The sequence below is a fragment of the Brachycentrus maculatus genome, unplaced genomic scaffold (genome assembly GCF_059751285.1).
Source record: "Brachycentrus maculatus isolate JH-2025_06_01 unplaced genomic scaffold, ASM5975128v1 h1tg000188l, whole genome shotgun sequence".
Taxonomy (NCBI): domain Eukaryota; kingdom Metazoa; phylum Arthropoda; class Insecta; order Trichoptera; family Brachycentridae; genus Brachycentrus; species Brachycentrus maculatus.
Genome location: NW_028280939.1, coordinates 968,438 through 990,564, shown reverse-complemented (window position 1 = coordinate 990,564; position 22,127 = coordinate 968,438). Strand labels below are relative to the sequence as shown.

At 30.2% G+C, this 22,127-nt stretch overlaps 1 protein-coding gene across 2 annotated transcripts in view; it reads left to right on the top strand.

Annotated features, from left to right (window-relative positions):
• Positions 1 to 22,127, top strand: part of Ser (protein serrate) — a 324,194-nt gene that overhangs the window by 234,426 nt on the left and 67,641 nt on the right. For both annotated transcript variants that reach the window (XM_088262737.1, XM_088262736.1), the window contains exon 6: positions 3,280 to 3,413. In XM_088262737.1, coding sequence (XP_088118863.1) covers positions 3,280 to 3,413 — 134 coding nt within the window. The remainder of the gene's footprint in view (positions 1 to 3,279; positions 3,414 to 22,127) is intronic.

The following is a 22,127-nucleotide window of genomic DNA, read 5'->3' as shown; positions in this document are numbered from 1 at the left end:
TGTCCGCTGACGGGTCGTTTAGGATGCGACAAATGTCCGGTGAACGTTACTCGAAACGAATTCCCGAACGTCCTCCAAGCTCCATGCCGTCTTCCCAATATGGTGTCGAAATTTCAACGGTCATAATTTTTATACAAGAAATATAATTCTGAATAATTTCTGTTTTATTTCACATTAGTAAAAAAGGGCGCAAGAAGGTAAGGCATAAGCAAAACAATGAGTGTAAGTCCCTCTCCAATCACAAGAGCTTAGTCTCTTTTTTGGAGAGGTACAGCGTAACCAGCATAAGATATGTTAAATGTAGAAATGTCTAGCAAATGAATTGAATATCAATGTTTTTTGGAACTATAATTAATAAATAATAATAATAAGATAAAAATATGACGCAAACCAGGGTTATATATATATATATATATATATATATATATATATATATATATATATATATATATATATATATATATAAATATATATATATATATATATATATATATATATATATATATATATATATATATATATTTATATATATATATATATATATATATATATATATATATATATATATATATATATATATATATATATATATATATATATATATATATATATATATATATATATATATATATATATATATATATATATATATTATGTGTAGTCCTTAAGCATTTAATAAACGGAATGTAGAATTACTTTTTTCTATCTTCATGAGAAACTTAACTTGAATTTTTTTTTTAATCTTTGCCAAATATTTTGCTCCAAAATTAACACATTAATTCGATCGATACCCAAAATAGCAACAACAAAAAAACGAATACTCAAATAAGCGCTACGCGTAGGCGTATTTTAAATTCTAATTATTTTTTATCACTCATCTGTGATGTCAATCACAGTCGATGCATATACGTTTTTTATTGCTGTGACAAACTATTTGAACATTGAAAATATCGCTATTCACAATCTTTTGAGACGTCACTCGTTAGAAACTATTATTCAGGTAGTTTAATCTTATGAAAATCTGATGTAAAAAATATTTTGAAGTAGGTTTGGAACTAACATGACTCAAGTGACGAATGCGTCCTCTTGAACCTACATTCCAGATTTAGTGGATTTATTATTTTATAATGAATGCAATAGAATTTCTAACAAGCACATAATTTGAATATGAAAATTAAGAAATACACTAAGTATTTTAATATTAATTTTATGAATATCTTTTCAAAATACATTTATATTGTATATCAGGAGTAGCCAAGCTTTTGGTCGCTTTTTTATTAATATAGCTTTGGACGGTAGTCTTCCAATATCGTATGTCCATATGAGTTAGGTGATTATAAGAAAACCCAAAAATAAGTTCATATTTAAAATAAACATATGTTAGATAATACTCATACATATTTAAAAGAAAATAACGATTTCTTCTCTTGAGACTAAGTAGTAAAAAAAATTCTTCCATTTTCTTATTTTTTGTAACGACGATCACCGTTTTGCATGTTATGGAATTCCTATACTACATTGATTTTGAAAGAAGTATTTCATATTTGCACTATTGTAGGATTCCTTTTGTACGTTGGTTGATTTTTTTATAGCAGATAGAATTCTGACAGATGGTCCTGCCAAAATTTGATAATTTGTGAAATATTTCATTTATCTAATTGGATAAACGTAAGATACATTCTGTATTCATATACATATTTTTTAGAGAGATCTTGAAATAACATTTTAATTTCTGATACTTATAATTTGATCAGTTGATTATTTACATTTTTTTATGTCATTTTTTACGTCGGAAACATGGCATTACATATTTTCGACAATGTTTTCATATTGCAAGTATATAAATAGTTACGCAGTCGACGCTTTGACCACCCCTGTTGGATATATTAAATTTTTATTGACGTAATATAATACATCTTGGTGAAGTCATTGAACTGCGCGTCTTCAGCGAATTTGCATCGAAATTAACCTGTTTTAATTTTAAAAATAACTACTTCACAACATTGCACAAACGTGTTACTTTTTTTATATGTTTATGAATCAAATTGGTGTTTACACACACTATTGATGATCAAGGTCACACAACATCAAATTAATGGATAAATCAATTTTCATGTTTGATCTTTCATTTAAATAAAATTCTATCTCGAATTTTTCAATCATGTTTTTACCTCGGGTGACAAGTAAAAACATGTTTTTAAAAATAAAATAAAATACCGCTATGGCAGTGCATTCTGTTGAACATAACAGCAACACACGTAATACTTAACATTGCTTATTTCAGGCAGCGTGCTTTGTGATAGATTTTAATCATTAATCATTTATCATTTTCATTTTTTTCAATTGCATACACTTTTAATATTTTCATTGCTTCACAACTATTGTGTAATTAAACATATTAGAAATGTATTAATTTTAAATCAAACACAGATTTTTTTGAGTCTACTTAGTTGTATTTTATTAACAAAAACACATAAAAAATTATATTGTGACAATTGTTTCGCCTTGTTAGGGCATTATCAAACGAATGTCATTCGTTTGATAATGCCCTAACATTGCCCAGACATTCGTTTGATAATGCCCTAACAAGGCGAAACAATTGTCACAATATAATTTTTTATGTGTTTTTGTTAATAAAATACAACTTAGTAGACTCAAAAAATCTGTGTTTGATTTAAAATTAATACATAAATTAAAATGGAGTTCTACAAATTAAACGCCAAATCAATAAATATATTAGAAATGTGTGCTTTCAATTTTATTTCTTTTCCATTTAATCGGAAATAGCCACCCGACACGTGGCCGGGAACAGCTAGTTGAAAGTAAGATAAAAGTTTTATCATCGGTCGTTCGTTGCAGTGATCCATAATGATGAATTATTCCGAAACTAAATTATTTCGATGTTTCACCTCTTTGCCTAGCTATCATCTCGTTCAACTGCCGCCTACACTTAGACCAGCATCTTATATTTATTTTTATCTTAAATCCATTAATCTATTAAGTCTACATTTAGTATGTTAAATCCATTATGCCTTACTAATTTCAGCCATCTTCTTGTGACCAGTATTGAATAAAGACCTTCCTCTTGGATTTCACAGTTGTCTGTTGGACGCGACTCTTCCAGTGCTTGCTCTCCACTTTATCAATGTCATCGGACCATCTTGTCTGGGCCTACCCACGCTTCTGCGTCCTGTTACTTATAATTATATAAATATATAATTCATTAATTATACTTTTTTTAATTTAGTTATTATTAATTCATTAATTTCCTTGTTTTAGATGCCGTTTGGGATGGAGAGGAGAGTTTTGTGACCAGTGTCAGCCTTACCCGGGATGTAAACATGGGTACTGCAACGGCTCGTCGTGGCAATGCATCTGCGATACAAACTGGGGCGGTATACTATGTGATCAAGGTAAGATTTAAGTAGTATTATTAAGGAGTTATGAATATCACAATAAGGACATAAAATGTTTGTAGGTATACAAATTAAATCTTTATCTTCAATAACTCTTTTCTTTTCAAAAGCATATTTTTTTTTTTTTTTTTAAACTTATTTTTTAAAATTAAGTTATAGGCTTTTGATTATCACGCCTTAAGCCTACTACTCTACTCATTTATAGTTCTTATAAATCAATTATATTCATTTTTACCCCCCTGAGAATCTAACTCTGGACCTCCAGCTTGATAGGCAAATGCATTTATCACTACACTACGAAGACCGGACTACTACTATACTAACTATTTATCAAGAGCAGTTTATAGCTTTCTCAAGTTAGTAGGAATATAGTTAAGCTTATCCGAGTTTCAATAAAGTGAAGATATGTACATATGAATATAGAAGAAATATCATATCGAAGTAAATATAGAAGTATAATTATAGCATTAGAAAAAACGCAATTGTTGTATGCCACGTACTTTAGCTCATATTTAAGTAAGTCACCAACCCTAATATTATTTATTATGACTCAAAATATTCGTAAGTCATTTGATCTAAAAAAATCATATAGGTGATACATCACATACTTTAAAAAAATGGATAAACCATTTTCTTTTGTATGCGTAGGAGCAATAACCCATAATAGATCATTTTAAATGCTGGCTTTAGTGAGTAATTATACTATTATATTTTTTGAAAGAAAACCAAAAAAAAAACGATTAATTTTAATAGGATGTGGATCAAAGTATTATGTTTCAATTGTATCCTATAAAATGGACACATTGCCACTTTAACGCCTTCTTAACAATATATCGTGTGTAAACCCACTCAAATTTACCTAATTATTCCATAAAACGTTAAACTTAGCTTTCTGTAGCTTTTGTCTTCTTTATTTTAACAACTTACACTGCTGTTAATTCCGTCCATACAAGTATTTTAATCCCAAACGCCTCCGTCGACTTACAGAAATAACATTCAATATTCATTAACTTTAAAGTGGTCGTTTCATGTACTTAATAAATCATAAATGATTTGACTAATATGAAAAGATTATTCTCACTTAATTTTAATGTGCAGACTCTTAAGAACATTCGAGTATTAGTTTTATACTCGAAAACTAAATTGACCCATATTTGTATAATATTATTACCAATACCCGTGTATAATATATTAATAGTGTATACATAAGGTCCGCTTCCGTAGTGTAATGGTCAGCACGCTCGGCTACCGTTCTGGAGGTCCCGGGTTCGATTCCCAGGGGGGGTCAAATAAATATAAGTGATTTTTTCACTGTAATATTTATTCAATATTACCCTGGACTGGTACCTGAAGCAGAGGGCTGATCACCTTTCCTTCATGTGTAAACGATCGAGATAACACTGCGTTTATATGAAGCAGTGCCCTATGCACCATTGGGGTGCGGATAAGGGTTTCATTTTTATTATTATACATAAGGTCGCTATCACATTAGGATCACTTTTTTACTTGGCGAAAATATATCATAATGCTTGTTGGTATCTACTTTCAATTTAAATGTATTAAAAATATCTGTGTTTATATATGGGCAAATTACAAAACGGTGAATTCAGAATATCAAGGATTATTATTCATGCGTTGTATCAAATATCTAACAATTAACATGAATCAAGAAATCCAGTGTGAAAATAAGTTTTTCTTTCCTTTTTTTAAATAGTGTTTTTAGGAATTCTATATTATTTTTGCATTTAGGGTATTCGAAAAAGTTTCATTAAAGCTCATTTATTTATTATAGTACTAGAACCTTATGTCATTCGGAATTTAAACTTTTTCATTTATCCATTTTTTTATTAAAATTTCACTTTTTCTTAAAACCTGCTGTGACACGTGTTTTGATGCATTCCGCACATTTTTCAAACGTAAACATTTACGGTGTCTGAAAATGATGCTGAATGCACCGAAACACGTGTCACAATAGATTTTAAGAAACAGTGGTATCTACCGAGTAAAATTTAAGTTAAAATTGGATAGATTTTTCCACAAAGTGACTGCCGGATCAATTTTTTTAAAATATGTTGAATGAAATTGATCTATTCGACTTTAAATATGCTGGCGTATAGTTTTTTTCATGTACTTATAATTACTAATTAATGAAACCATATTTTTTTTATTTATGCATTCAATACATGTCAGAGGTCATAGTAATAAATAAATAAAAATATTATTCTTAAACATTGATTCTTTTAGATTTTTTTACTGGAACGTTCTAGTTCTTTACGCATATGAAAATAGTGGTCTTAGTTTAAGGCCATGTAGGACGTATGTACGAGTATATAGTACCTACGTTGTGTTTTATTAATTGCCTCAATTAAGGTGGACGCAAAGAAACAGTGTTTTGTCCCGCACAGCCTCGCACAAATCACTACTCATAATTATAGCCGCGATGTTAATTAGTTCGCCTGCCTTAACGATAAATTCGTGACAACGTTATTGGTCACGTTTCACGTTGGAGAGCTTTCTGCCTTAAAGCTTAGCGGCGAGTGCCCTTAATTGAAATAAAACGACAAAGATGGGATAATTTCCCTGCGAATGATATTAATTATTTAAGTATTATTCATAAATGTTGCTAAATTAAGGCGTTCTTAACTGCTCCATGTAGCCGAACTAATAACTTGAACAAGTAATGTTTGACGCTTCCTTGAGAGTTGCTATGGACTTTTTTTTTATTTAATTTCTTCTGAACTGATTCACTTGTTTATATAAAAATATTACACTTCTTTACTTTTAGATATTGTTAATGTAAAAACGACTAGTTTCGAGAACTAATGATGGTTTCGAAGTTGGTTCATTCAAAAGTGGTACGAGTATTTTTTTTAACAACGTGATGTTATTCCATAAAGTTTATACTAAATCAATACATAGTATGATTTAAGTCTGGCATTTTAGCTTTATTGATCTGTCTGATTGTCTCTGAAACGTTCAAATTAATTCATGTATGGTATAAATATTTTTTATTTACTTTAATTAGATTTCATTGTCTATTCATAAGGTACAACACCTCCATAGTATTATGATGAGTGCATCTAGCTACCATGCTGGATGCCCCGAGTTTAATTCCAATGGGGGTCCAAAGAAATATTTCCAATTTTTCCCCCCAGAATTTATTGAAAATCACCCTGTTCTGATACCAGAAGCGCCTTATTATAAAAGTAGCTATTTTTTAGTACGTAAACAAAACAAAAAAGAGAAGACAAATAAGTAATATATTTTTTTATCTTAGACCAAAATCATACGGATTTTAACAGATTTTGATATGAGTGATAAAATGTAGAATAAAAAAGTTAGTTCTTCGAATATTTTTTATTTATTAAATATATTTTATTTTATTTTGTACATTACTTCTGAATCGAATAAAGCAGATGCGTCAGTCCGATTACTGTTACTATAATAATTGCATTACAAAGTCTAAATTCATCCCACGGATGATTACCCTCGGGTTTAAATATTGTCTGAATAAACCGATAATCCTCTTACTCGTTACCTTATAGGAATGAGTGCTCCGGGCGACATTGTGAACGAATTTATTGAATATATGATTTAATCAGTGTGTATTGTGCCACCGCTTCTTTTACAAAACTCCACACAATACTCCTCTCTATCGAAACCAAAAGGGTCTACAAACATTTTATTTTAATAAAACTAAATAAGTTTTACTTAAATACCACTATGTCTTAAAATCTATTGCGATACGTGTTACGATGCATTCTCCATCATTTTTACACACGTCGTTTGAAAATGGTATTTACCAAATACATTTAAAACTAAATACATTCGTTGTTTGCAGATAGCAACATATCGACTGCGTCTTTCCAAAAATGTGGAACTTAATATAATAATTTTATAGTTTTTTACTAGGTACAGTCGATATAATTTATTCGTATGAGAAAATATAAAATATCGTACACGTTCTCTATAGTGTATATTGGTATCATATGGGTCTAAGGGCGTTATCCTAGTTTGTTTAAGCATACAATATTTAAATATACCTACTGATATTTCATTAGTTCATTTGAAAATAATATATTCTACTAAATATAGTATACGCAGAATATTCAATTAAGTGTTTATTAAACGCACGTGTGCAAGAATGGTAAATATGATTTATATCCTGTCCATTTATTCACGTATAAAATATTTATTTATGAAGTTCGGATTAATTCATATTTTTAGATGAAGAAATTTAAGGTTGAGAGTCTTGTTGGATTATATAAGTTAAAAATATAAATAAATAATGAAATATTTATTTGGTGGTTTTTGAAACGTGTAACGATGGTTGGCGACCTGAGAATCACATGCGCTATTTAACATATTACACAGTATTTTAATCCTCCAATATACAACTATCTCTGGCATTGATGCCGATTTGATTTCAAAATGTTTCTTTATTGTTGATTTAATTTAGACTCTGTTAAATCAAAGGTCGCTAATTTTATTACGTTTTTAATGAATATGTTTATTACATTTTTTTTTAATATACAATTCAGCAGACTGAAATCAGTGTTTGATTTTAATATTTAAAATAGAAATTTGTTGATTCTTTACTTCTTGGAAACTCGTATAAGCTTTCGAAATTACAATCTCCAGATTTCACTGATAAAAATTAGTTTAAATCTGCAAATTTCACTCATGAAAATTAATTAAAATCTCCATTTTTCACTTATACAAATGAGTTAAAATATGCAGGTTTCACTCATAAATTGATTTAAATCCTAGATTTTACTGTTATTAACTTATTGAAATCTCCATTTTGCACATAATTGAATTAAAATCTACGGATATCACTCGTAAAAATCCATTAAAATCTTCAGATTTCACTAATGATTTTTTTTTTTAAAAATTAAAAGTTTTCATCGTCTAGTACACAATTTATGAAATGGTTAAATATGGTTTGTTAAGTATTATATTAAACAAATTTGAATAGTATTGACATTTTTGTAGCAATTGCAAAAAATACATCCGTACCATCAAACCAACCAACACGTCAAATTGAAAATCCAGTAAAATATTATCTATTTATTAGCTGAAAGTCCATTATTTTTATTTTGTTTTTGTAAGGGATAAAGCATTAAAAACACCGACTGTCAGTTTCAAAATCCTAACGCTACTATATTCCTAGGGGATGATTCTTTTATTAAAACATCCCCCGGTCATCTGGGAATAGTCTGATATTGTTCACTCCTCACTTGCGGTAATTCTCGCGTTAACCAAACTGTCAGATGTAGTAACTACACCAGGATAAAATATACCCTTTAAACTAGTACGAATTGTTGTTCCTACCCTAGCTTTTTCTTATTTTTGTTACTGTGAAACAGAAAGAGACAGACAAGTTAGTTTAGTTCGCAAACACTACTAGATAAAAAAAATAATCAAAATACTTCCCCAAAACAACCAACTGTTACTATGATTTGCTACAGTTTTATCAATATTTTAATTGAAATTTATATACTATATTAAAATCGTTGATTTATTGACTACCGGATAGTAATTGTTTTCTACTAAAATGTTATATCTGAAAAGCGATTACTTTGATTATTATCCAACATGAAAATATGACTAATGATCTTGTTAATTACAATTTTTGTATAATTAGATCTTTTCAATAGATTTGACAATTATGGTATTTGCGAAACAGAATATTTACATTTTTTTGTTTATATTCAAACCAAAAAATGTATACAATAATCCTTATTTGAATTTTAATACTGAAATACTTTATTATGGACATTTTAATGCGAACTCCTTCTTTAAATATGAGCAGGTTTACTTTTATACGTTATAGAGGTAAAACAAAACATTTATACATATAATAAATATATTTGTATACTTTTTTTTATTAATAATTGTACCTATACAGATTGTATTATTTTTTTAATAATCATATTAATAAAAATATGCTTAAAAGCTCTGCACGTCTTCTCCAAAATATGATAATAATTAAAATATATTTACAAAGCTTTGTTAAAGTCGTTAGTGGATATAGTACGCCAAGTGCATATTACATTTTTATCCATTAACGTTTTTATCTTCCCCATGATCAATATCCATTAATATACATTTCAATTGTATCCCTTAACTCTGCAATAATGGTAAAAAAGTGCTCCATCTCTTGAATTATTTATGGGTCTCAGGAGTTACTATACAAAGGAGTAGTTAAACCACTAACCCAAATTTGCAAACAGTAGGAAATCTATTCACATCATAGACAACCCACCCTCTAATGTGTAATGTTCCGTGTCAATGTTTCTCTAGTATCTGAGTAGCGACAAACGTTTCTCCAACTTTTTTTGATCTCCGTAATGGTGAAAAACTCAATCATAAATTTTACCACAAATCTCTTAGTATCATCATATTTTTAAACTTTAAATTACTCCTTATTTAGTCAACAGTCCGCCTTCTCCTGGGGAGTTTTGCGTGGTTTCCTCCCAGCAATGAGCAAATGCTGAGAAGTTCCCATTTGACCCACACTAGATTATCCCTCCTGTTCCCAAAACAGATTCAAATAAAACATATTTAATTAGCTAGAAGAAACAAAAATCCACTAAATGATCTATAAACCTTGTACATAATAAGCAAGGTAAATAATAAATGCAATTCCCATCTAAAAAAAAACTTTTAATTACTTTACTTTGTTCGTTTCTATAGAAACTCCTTATACGTTTAATAGCCTCGTATGTAGGTACAATAAGCAAAAAAAAATTTCTCTGGAGGTGAATTTAAACATACTTTCACCGGTACATTTGTACCGAGTTACACAAGTTTTGCGTCCAAGAAAAAAAATTATAACAAAATATCTTGTTTGTGAATAAGAACAAAAGGCGTAATGAAATACTACATGAATATATGTATTTTCTTTAAAGAATATTTTAGTCGATTTGTTGCTAACGATAGTATAAGTAGAGGGATCGAAATTATATATTTATAGATATTAAGACTAAGCAGAAAACAAGCCAAATTGAACGCTTTTATGCAAAGTCACATTTTTTTCGTTGACATTAGTTAGAAATATTAAGTAAACTTTACAATACAATCTCAATTAAGTATTATTCGTTTGGTTTTAAAATTGATATGAAAGTTTTAGAATGCACGTGAACCTAAACTGTTTGATGACACTTGTTCTCTAAGTGAATATATAGGGCAGGGTGCTTACTGTAACAATGTGGCATAAATTACACGAGGGTGCGAGTGGGCACACCCCTGTCCCTATTCACCACAATATGCACTGCGCAATGGGTACCTCCCTCACTCCACGATGTCATCAAACCTACAAGGGTGATACTGCAGACCCTTCACGACAATTATTGTTTTTTTGGTACATACTTGTACCTACCTACAATTTATCGGCTTTTTCCATCCTTGTGGCATTTATATATTATCTTTAATCTAACAAAATCCAGTTATTTTACTCTATTTTAATTTACTTATTGATTCGGCATTAACTTTGTGGAATGACATGATTATTTTAATTAAATTAAACACTTGAATAATCCACTGAATTGAGTTTTATTTTTATTTACGACTAGTTTCGAAAACGACAATTGTTTTCATCTTCTGGTACAAATTAATTAGTTTTAATTTGTACCAGAAGATGAAAACAATTGTCGTTTTCGAAACAAGTTGTAAATAAAAATAAAACTCAATTCATTGGATTATTCAAGTGTTTAATTTAATTAAAATAATTATTTTAATTTAATTTAGTGGCTGTATCGATTAATAAATAAGTATGTACCTATTAAGAAACTTATTTTTAATTTTTCCGATAAAAATAACTTTGATTCGGAGGTGTTAAGTGAGTTTAAAAGAGAAATCAAAACGTATTATTTCATTATTTTGAATTATTTATTTTATCAGACACTGGAATATTCACCCTACTGTTTGAATAGAGAAAGCTATGAACTTCACAAATTCTCAACTGAGGGTAGCGCCGACAGCTGAAACTTCACATCTTACAAATTTACAACTAATATACAAAAGGAATCCATCAACAGATATCCTTGAAAAAGTCATGTAATATGGGATGTTCAATAATGGGTAGAGTGGAGAACGTTGCACAAGTGAATAATGTGATCACTAAAGCCATCCAAATGCCAGGTCGTAAGCCCTGGAATGCTCAGACATCATCTTCTTTCGTATAAAAACGATAGATGCTTCGTCTCAATTTAGGAGAATGAATTATTTTTATAGTTATTTATTATATCACAAACTTTTTACTTACAATATATAAACTCGTATATACATATTTATAAAATCACATCGATTTCATTAAACCATTTTCAATTTGTTGCCGACGGATGTTAGAGGTCAAAATAAAATATGGATCAAAGGCAAAATAAAGGAATGGGTAATTGATCAACAGTTAGTTTTATGACAATTGTAAAATGTATACTTATATATTCTTAATTTTTCTCTCTTTTTTTGTGTGTATATTAGGTTAAATTGGTCAAAAACAATAAAAAATGTATTCAAAAAGAACTCCACCGACAAGACATACAAGGGGACTTGGTGGGTCTTTGCAAAATATATTTTTTAAATATGTTTAATATTGTGATTCAAATAAAGGTATACAATTTATGTTAATAAAAAATAATAATATTTTTAAAAATATTTAATTCTATTGGTGAAAACCCTACTTTTTTTTTTATATAAAACCTATCTAGTCCATTCACTGTCCAACTACCACTTTATGGTAAATACCACTATACAATCTGGCCGAAATGAAGTCGTTAGTCGAGTGGCATCGTTGATTGCTAAAAAATAATAAATGTATCGATTCTCTGGGAGGTCCTTTGTGAGCCTCGAAGGGCGTACATCTGTCGGCTCCCTCGAAACCCGAAAGGGATGCTGTATTCGGTATTATAATGCTGCAAGGGGGGAGTCTAAACTCGCGAATGTTACAAATGCGAACCCGTGAAAAATAGACAAAAGTAATGATTAAAATATGAAAACCAACCAAACATAAAAACTTATATAGTACAACGTTTTGAGCGTGTCCAATTGTTCACAATACTCACAATGCTCACATACAAATAAAATAGTTTCTGCTCACTATAATAAAAGCTTCTTTCATCTCATCATAGATGTCTTTAGTAGAATTTTAGTAATTGCAGTGAATTCAAGCACTATGTTACGAATTTGAACAATATATTGAAGTTCCGAGAATTTGAGTAGTGTGGTTGTCAATTATGGGTAGAATTGGTGAATGTTGCACGTGTGTAATATGATCATTTAAACCAGCCTATGACGGTCGTAACCCCCGTAAATCCCCAGGCTTCTATATAATTCTTCATCTTTGTTGAGATGTGAAAAAATTATTTTATGAATATTTTATCAATTCAATTCTTGTTATTCTTCGTGGGTTACAATCTGGATGATGATTCGTTTGATTCTTTTATCGTCAGTCTCCACCTGTCTCTATCCTTCGTTCGTCATGAACAATGTTAAGTTTATCAAGTATTGCTATTACGTTCAACAGTTGGCGCGGCCGTCGTGGTAAAAACCTGTTTATTTAAAAAAAAAACGTTTTTTTGCCTGTGTCAGGTGTACAACACGCATATTCGAATGCAACGTTGTGTCAAAATTTCAAATAAATCGGTGAATACTTTTAAGATATTATAGATTTTGATAGAACGAGCGTTCAAATTTGTATCTATATAGATTTAAAGCATATATCGCTCACCCCTTTCAAGAACGTCATAAATCAAAAATCGTCAATTTTCAGTTGTGCATGCTTTCGAAATGCCCAGAATATGTTCTACATCCCAGCAAAAGCGGCATATTTTTAACTTAATATTTACCCGCTACAGGGCAGAAAGTGTTGTTTTTGCATTTTGAAGAAAAGGTATTGTGTAATTATTTTTTTAAATACACTAAACATTTTTTAAATGGAGATAAAACCTTCAGATTTTACCTAAAAAGATCTGTTGCACAGTAAAAAGTTCAATAAGTTGCTTGATATTTATTTTTAATATATTGTATTATATTTTTGAACTTTAAAAACATTCTCGTGAAAAATCTATTTTTTTTATTTATGACGTTCTTTAACGGAGTGCGTGATATGTAGGTACTAATTCAACTTGCACTTGAATAACTTTTATTATTGTTTTTTAATATTCCAAGATTATTATTCAATTGCTGTTACGAATATATTTTTATTTTTATGAATATGGCCGTTTGGATATTGACAACCCTCTTAAATGTTTGTATTATGAAGCCACCATAATACATAATACCACTTGCACAAATGTTGCAAAAAACACGCGCTCCGTGCATAAATCAATGTTTTTATTCCACAGATACTCGAATGTAATTCATACGAGATTCCGACATTTTTTACTGCCTTGTTTGATAACTTAACAAAACAACATTTATCTTATTGCGGTCGTTAAATTCAATATTGTAAAAAAATATTTTATTGAAATCCAATATGCGAGATATTAATTGAAATTTTATTAAATAAAAAAGTGAAATAAGAAAATGAATAAGTGTCAGCTCTTTCCAACTGGGTAGCGAATCTTAGCAGTAAATTACACATGTTTTAATCATTATGTTTTTACCAATATTTACAAATAAAAATGGTAATGCTCGTTTATTTAAAATCCTAAAAATCGCCACTTGATTCGAGATTTTGATGAAAAAAATTACACACTTATAATAGTTGTTTTTTACCTGTGACAAGTAAAAACATGTTCTTTATAAACACACATTTTTCACCGCAATGGCAACGCCATCTGTTGAACATAACAGAAAGACACAATGCTAGAAATTGCTCATGGCGGATAGCATGCTTCTTGACAGCCGCTGTCACTTAATATTTTCGATTGCATTTAAGTTTAACAGATTTTTAATATTTTCATTGTTTCCACAAGAATTGTGAAATGAAACGTATTAGAAATGTATGATTTGTATTTTTTTTTCATTTAACAAAACTGAGCCATAACAACGCGTAGCCACCCGACTTTATTATAAACTAGCTATACCCATAGCTAGTATATTCATTAAAATATATGTTTTAAGTTTTAAACTTTTATGCCGAATACAAAAGAGGATTACGTTGACCTTTTTAGATATTCATACTTTGTAGTAGCCACTACATAAATTATTGATCTTTAAAAAGGTGTTCAACTGTACATTATTAATTTAGATAAAAATTCGTTCTGTTGTAATTGAAAATAGGTTATTTTAATGTCAGTAGCGAGCTCTCAAAAGTTACACGTTACTAATAGTTAACATTATCCTTGGTTCAAAAAACGATCAATCATACCATTATTCTCCCTCGCAAAACGGTCATCTGTCTTGATAATATTTTTGTTATTGTTTCTTTTGACGTTCGATCTAAATATGGACCAATTACGTTGCGAAGATGACCGTGAGCGCACCTTAAAAAGCGAAAGGACTAACTTGTCCATTCTGTTAGTGTGTTGGTCCGAGCTGAAAGCATTGTTCAGGTGTTGTAGCTTTCGCTGTCGGACACACCTCGAGTGACTCGACACGGACTGCTAACCGTTACTTGCACAAATTGCTCACTCCTTTCAAGAACGTCATAAATAAAAAATCAACAATATTCAGTTGTGCATGTTTTCAGAATGCCTAGAAAATGAACTATATTCCAGCAAAAGAGGCATATTTTAAACTTAATATTTACCCGCTACAGGGCAGAAAGTGTTGTTTTTGCACTAAATATTTTTCAATATTTTTAAATGTACTAAATATTTTTCAAATGGAGAAAAAACATTAAGGTTTTACCTAAAAAGATCTGTTGCACAGTGAAAAGTTCAATAAGTGGCCTGATATTTATTTTTAATACATTGTATTATAGTTTTACACTTCAAAAACGTTCTCCTGAAAAATCAAGTTTTTTGATTTATGACGTTCTTGAAAGGAGTGAGCGAAATATCATCACTCTACTTTTGTACAGTATAGCCCATCTTTAGGTATGCAAAAAATCGTATCATCGATGCTTAAAATATTCCCCTATCGTCGACGCTAAAAAAATGTAGACTTTTTTTTTAGACGGGAGTTGCATTTATTATTATATTTACTGGAGTGTCCCTTAGAGACAAAATAAAGAGTTCACGCATTCATGGCAGCCTGGATGTAACTGAGATGATGAGATGTTATGGGCACATAGGACGTAGACAACATGAATATGTTGTAAACCAGACGATCGCCATGGATCTTCCGAAAGACATCCAGAGGAAGACCAAAAATTCATTGATCTACAAAAAGATAACATGATAAAAAGGCATAGGACACGATATATATTTGACCTACAAGCTGAGGACGAAGAGAGCTGATTCTAACGGTCTACTAAGACGACAAGTTGGGATGGAACCAAGAAGACGAAGTTGCATTTATTGTCTACCTTGCTTATTATGCTCTAGATTTATAGATCCCTTAGTGGATTTTGGTTACTTCAAGACACTGAAAACACTTTCATTTATTCCGATATTCAAACTCAGTAGATTATTAAAATAGAGAGAAAACATAGAACGCCACTCTGCTACGTCTTTGCAGACATTATTCGCCTCTTCCACATTCATGCATCTCCCCATAGATATGCACGAATTAAAAGATCAAAAATATTTTTTTTATTTCATATTTTAAATATTATAGGGTCTACTAAATTACTAGAACTAAACTACAACTTACCTTTAAAATCAGCGTTTGTTTTTAATATTTAAAATATAAATTATGAGGTTCTACGAATTAAACGGCAAATCAATAAAAAAAACATTAATTCTCAAACTTTTTTTATACCTACGATAATATGACCACCAGTGTTTGTGCATTTTATTATTATACAGCATACTGTATACTTACTTTGAGAGCAAGAGCAGACGGACTGCAAAGTTATGAAGTCGACACAGAAAACATATCATTATATGTAGATACTTATATAAATACAACAATCGTATTACTGGAACGGCGATCTTGCTTCACCCATAAACATGGAGAGAACAGTGGCCTATCTAACCTATTATGAAATGCATGAAATAGTGAACTCAATTATCCACGGTAATATTTGATTTATTTAATGTCGAGATACTATCAATATCATTGTGCCTACCTACTTATTTAGCAACCTAGATTCCTATTAGTTTTTTTGCTGCTTTTATAATATAACATAACACGCACCACATCTGAGGCCGAATATTTCATTGTAGTACCTACCTACCCGCACATATTTTTTATATAAATATTTTTACAGTTTGACATCTCAACATAGATGAAGAAGAATATGCAAGTCTAAGTATTAACAGGGCTGTCATGGGCCGGTCAAGTGATTACTTTACACGCGTGTAACTTCACCCATGATTGACAACCACTCTACTAAAAATTTTGGAACTCATACGTTTATCATAAATCTCATGACGTTTTATGTTTGAATTCAAGGGGGCCATCTGTGGTTGTTTTTGAGAAATCTTTTTTTTAGATGTATGCAAGATCCTAACTGGATTATTTTACATATTGCGAGATGCCCGAAAACATGATTTTAGATTTTTGTGCAGCTTATACTTAAACCAGATTATTTTATTCACAACATTTTTGAATGTGTCTATCCATTTTTCAATTAAAGTTCTGCGCAGTAAGTTGTACTACTATTTCTTAATATTTTTTGTAATACTATAATAATTAACCCATAATTAACCATATCGTTCACTCCTTTCAACAACGCCATATATCAAAAAACTTGATTTTTCAGGAAAACGTTTTTAAAGTTTAAAAATATAATAAACTGTATTAAAAATAAATATCAAGCCACTTATTGAACGTTTTACTGTGCAACAAATCTTTTTAGGTAAAATACCTTTATGTTTTTTTCTTCATTTGAAAAATATTTAGTATATTTAAAAAAATAATTAAACAATACCTTTTCTTCAAAATGCAAAAACAAAACTTTCTGCCCTATAGCGGGTAAATATAAAGTTAAAAATATGCCTCTTTTGCTGGGATATAATTCCTTTTCTGGGCATTTCGAAAACATGCACAACTGAAAATTTACGATTTTTGATATATGACGTTGTCGAAAGGAGTGAGCGATATGACACTGACTAAAACCTGCTCACTTTTGTCTTTGCTCCCACTGATAATAAATAAATAAAAATAAGAAACAGCTCTTACCCTCTCTTCATCTTTTAACGTCCCAAGGACACGACTCTAAAAAAATTTGCTTCACATACGGTGTTTGAAAACGATGCAGAATGCCTAGAACTACAGGCCACAATACATTTTAAGAAAAAATCGTATTTACCAAGTAAAACAAATTAAAAATTTCAAACAATCAAGTATTTTTATCGACCCAAACCAGTTCGATCAAGTTTGATCGCTTCCCAAATGACTCAAATCATCCACATTGGGAACCTCAGCTAGACAGACTGTAATGAGAATATGTTACATTGAAAGGCAGTGATATATGCTCGACACCGTCGATAAATAATTGTTGTTCTCAATTCGAGGCTGAAATGCATTTTTATTAGATAAAAAATACAGTTGGTTGGTTTTATAGGTGCTCCATGCGATGGTGCATGTAATTAATAAAACCTGACATCTTACATCAATCAGAAGCTACGTTTACGATCAATCTCAACTAATTTCGATAGTAAAACCGACACCTACGACATTGCGAAACTGTTAGTGAACGCCATACCTCAAACACCTGATGGCATTGGAGCACTCATCCACTGAGCTGACGGACGTCTGCGGGTATACCATAGGGCGCTTGTGCACTACACTGAATTTTACTGTCCGGCAGTCCGTTTTTTTTTAAATAAAAGCGACTGCGACAGCTTAACGTGATCGAGTTCACGCGCACCGATCGACCGCACTGATCCGGATAAAGACGGACAAGACAACGAGCCAATCATCCGTTTTTTCATGCTAATCGGGCTGCCGGATAGTAAATTCCATGTAGTGCACAAGCGCTCATATTGTAATGGTTTAATGGATTTTAAATATATTTATTAGTTACGTTTTCAAGAAATAAAATACGGATATTATACTGTTATATATTAATGGAGTTTAAACATACATATTTATAAACAATATACATATTATTTACTTTTTCCGTAAAAAAAATACGAATAACTTTTTACATACGTTTCAAAATAATGCTTCATTTTATATATTATATCAAAAATTGATTTTTAGAGTCTACTAAATTGTATTTTATTATTAAAAACACATAAAAATACAATTTATAACATTTTCAAATTTCAAATTTAAAAATTTCTAATTTAGGGCATTTTTTAACTAATGACATTAGTAAAACAGATTTATGAGGTGAATGTGGTTGGTAATAGAAGCAAAGGAAGATCGAAGAAAAATAGGTATGATTAATAATTTCAGATCTTAAAAGTAGTGTCAGGAGTCGCAATAGTCAGCGTGTATGTACCTATGAGGAGATGCATGAATGTGGAGGAGGCGAAGATTTTGTGCAAAGACATATTGGTGTGGCGTTTTATTTTCCCTGCCTACCCCTGCGTGATAGTTTTTTTTTTATGAACATTATTTATATTCATAGATTGCCTTAGACAGAAAATGCAAAATATCTGACATTCGCGTTTGTGCATGTTAAATGATTAATTTTTATTTTTATACTCGAAAGTGTAACAACGATAACGAGAAATACTTACAGAAATGTCATTATGCGTTTGCTGTATATTAGACTTCAATCATTGTAGTCAATATATCTTTACAATTAAAACTTACATATGGACAAAAGTATGTGTGTTAAGTATAATAATCTTAATTTGGGTGTAATAATAATAAATGGTCCAATTTACAACTTCCAAGAGAAAGGTACTGATTTATTTTTAATGTCTGTTAAATTAATATAAAGTACGTCGGCGGTGGAAGGTAATTTGGTGATAATATCCGAGTAATGTGAACTAATTTAATTTTAATTTTAAATGTAGTGAAATATATTGCAAGCGCTGATCTTACACGCGCGCCTAATGATATATTTTAAAACGGTGACTTTTTTATTTTTATTTTTTTTTATTTTTTTTTACAAAAATACATTTTTGAAATACAAAATAGGTAAATATACAGAACATCTTATATATAACGTTTCTACCTCTCTAATAAAGCAGATACTTGTGTTTAGAGAGGGAGTTCGTTTCACATTTATTTTTATTTTTTTTATAAACTAAGTTATTATATTTTTTTATAAAACAAAGTAAATTAAAATAAAAAATAAAAAATTAACAAGGCAAATTAAAAATTAAAAATAAACATTCTTTGGTATGGAGTCTAGGAAGGGGTGAGTCTTAAATATTTTTTAATTTTAGTTTTAAAAGTTTGATAATTTTTTATAGATTTTAAGTTTTCCGGAAGTTTATTAAAGTTTTTTTTACCTATGTACGTATAATGGTTTAACGCTGCTGTTGTTTTACATAAAATTACATTATTACATTATTACGTTTTACATTATTTTTTTTTTTTAAATAATTATTGTTGTTGCATAAACTTCAGTCCGGTTGTGGTTCCGTAGTTTGTTTTGCGAACTCCAAGTCGAGATCCCAGATTCGAATCTCTGCCATAACTTTTGCATATAATTAGATTAGATAATTCCCATTCTTAAATTCATACCAATAATTTTTAAAAATAATCATTGCTTTTTTATTTATTTTGTAAATGCAAGTTTTTGTTGCACGATCTATATCTGTCATATTTTCATCCGATCTTTTTATTACTTCGTTTTCGAGCGATTTTTAGTTTTCTCTAACAAACAAAATACATTGCGATAATAATAATTAACTAAAATTAAAGAAAATATAAATTAATTATTCGATCTACATTAATAAAATCATATTAAAATGTGGACATTAAAAATCATCGTAACTCAAATAATAAAACTGTGAAATGTGAAACATATATATACCTACACACAGTGGCATGCACAGATAATAAATTAGGTTGGGCAGTGGACGTACGTAGTAAGGTAAGCTAGGTACTACTTACTAGGGTAGGCATTACAGGTAGGTAGTGAGGTAAGCTGGTACTACTTAGTAAGGTAGGGTAGGTACTGGTTACGTTTTTATATGTCACGCAAATAAGTTAGGATAAGCACTGCTTTTCTGCCTAAATGGAAGGCACGCCCCTGTTAAACGGATACACACACACATACAATGTGACACACGGATACAAGTTGTGGAAATATTACATTTATTTCTTTCAAATATTTTAACTATTTTTTTTCTTCTCGAATCGATCTTCTCGCTAAATATCGCATTGAATTCATTGGTTTCAAGTATTTCCAATGTTTCACGCCGTCGTTTTTTCCTATCCAAATCGATTCACCGTTAACATTTTAAAGTCACACCGTTTCGTCTCGGTTTTTAGACTCCGGTGGGGATAGATGAGACATTTTACACTAAAAAGTCGACAGTGGGCGGGTGTTTAGATAATTTCACGGTCGACTTACTTCTGATACATTTCTCGCCAGAACTGATGAGATCAAAATAATTCAATATGCTGTTAATGTGATTAAAGGCAGATCACTTCCAACAGACGCAGACGGAGAAACAAGTGAGATGTAAAAAAATAATATGAGAGATAACTCTTATAATTGGAGATAATCCAGATTTTTTTTAAAGTATTTGAACACACTCAAAATATTGTATGACATTATCATAAATTAACTGGTCAAATTATAAGCTAAAATAATATTTTTTTTTTAAATGGATGTTTTCTGGCGTTTCTCATGTGTGTGATTATAAACCAGGATTTGGACCTTGCATACAAATGAAAGAGTTTCTTATTATTTTTTGACATCTCATCAAAGATGAAGAAGAATATGGAAGTCTGGGCATTTACGGGGCTTACGACCCTCATAGGCTGGTTTAAGTGATCACTTTACACACGTGTAACATTCACCAATTCTACCCATCATTGACAACCACACTACTCAAATTCTTGGAAGTTCTATATATATGAACCAATTTAGAAACCTTGTTCATGAATCACTAGAACTTCACTAGAGACATCTATTGGTGAGTTTCTTATTGAAAGAGTTTCTGCTCAATAAAAAACTTCACCATAGATGATTCTAGTGAAGTTCTTGTCAATGCAAGCAATATGCTTCGAATTTGAACAATATATATAGAAGCTCCAAAAATTTTAGTAGTGTGGTTGTCAATCATGGGTAGAATTTGTGAATGTTACACGTGTGTACAGTGATCACTAAAACCAGCCTATGACGGTCGTCAGCCCCGTAACTGCCCAGACTTCCATATTCTTCTTCATCTATGCTGAGATGTCAAAAATAATAGATTATTTTATATATCCGTGGTGTTTCCCGTGTTATGTTATTTATGTCAAAATTATTATCTTCTCATATCCACTTAAACTCCAATTAAAATAATAAGTAATAAACACGTTTTTTTTTAGTTTTTATTTTCGTTTGTAATAAATTATACGTTGAATGTTCATAAGCGGAAATAATAACTATTAGGGTGGAGATCTTGATATCTATTAATTTTCATTCAAATCAGTAATTAACATTCCCGATGTTCTAAATTTGTTAAATGATAATTTTATAATCACGGCCAAATGATATTTGGATGAATCCCCGAGAATGCCTGAGAGACATGCCAATGTGTCTGAAACATGTTCAAGAGAGTCAAATTCGAGTTCATGACGCTCACTCCTTTCAAG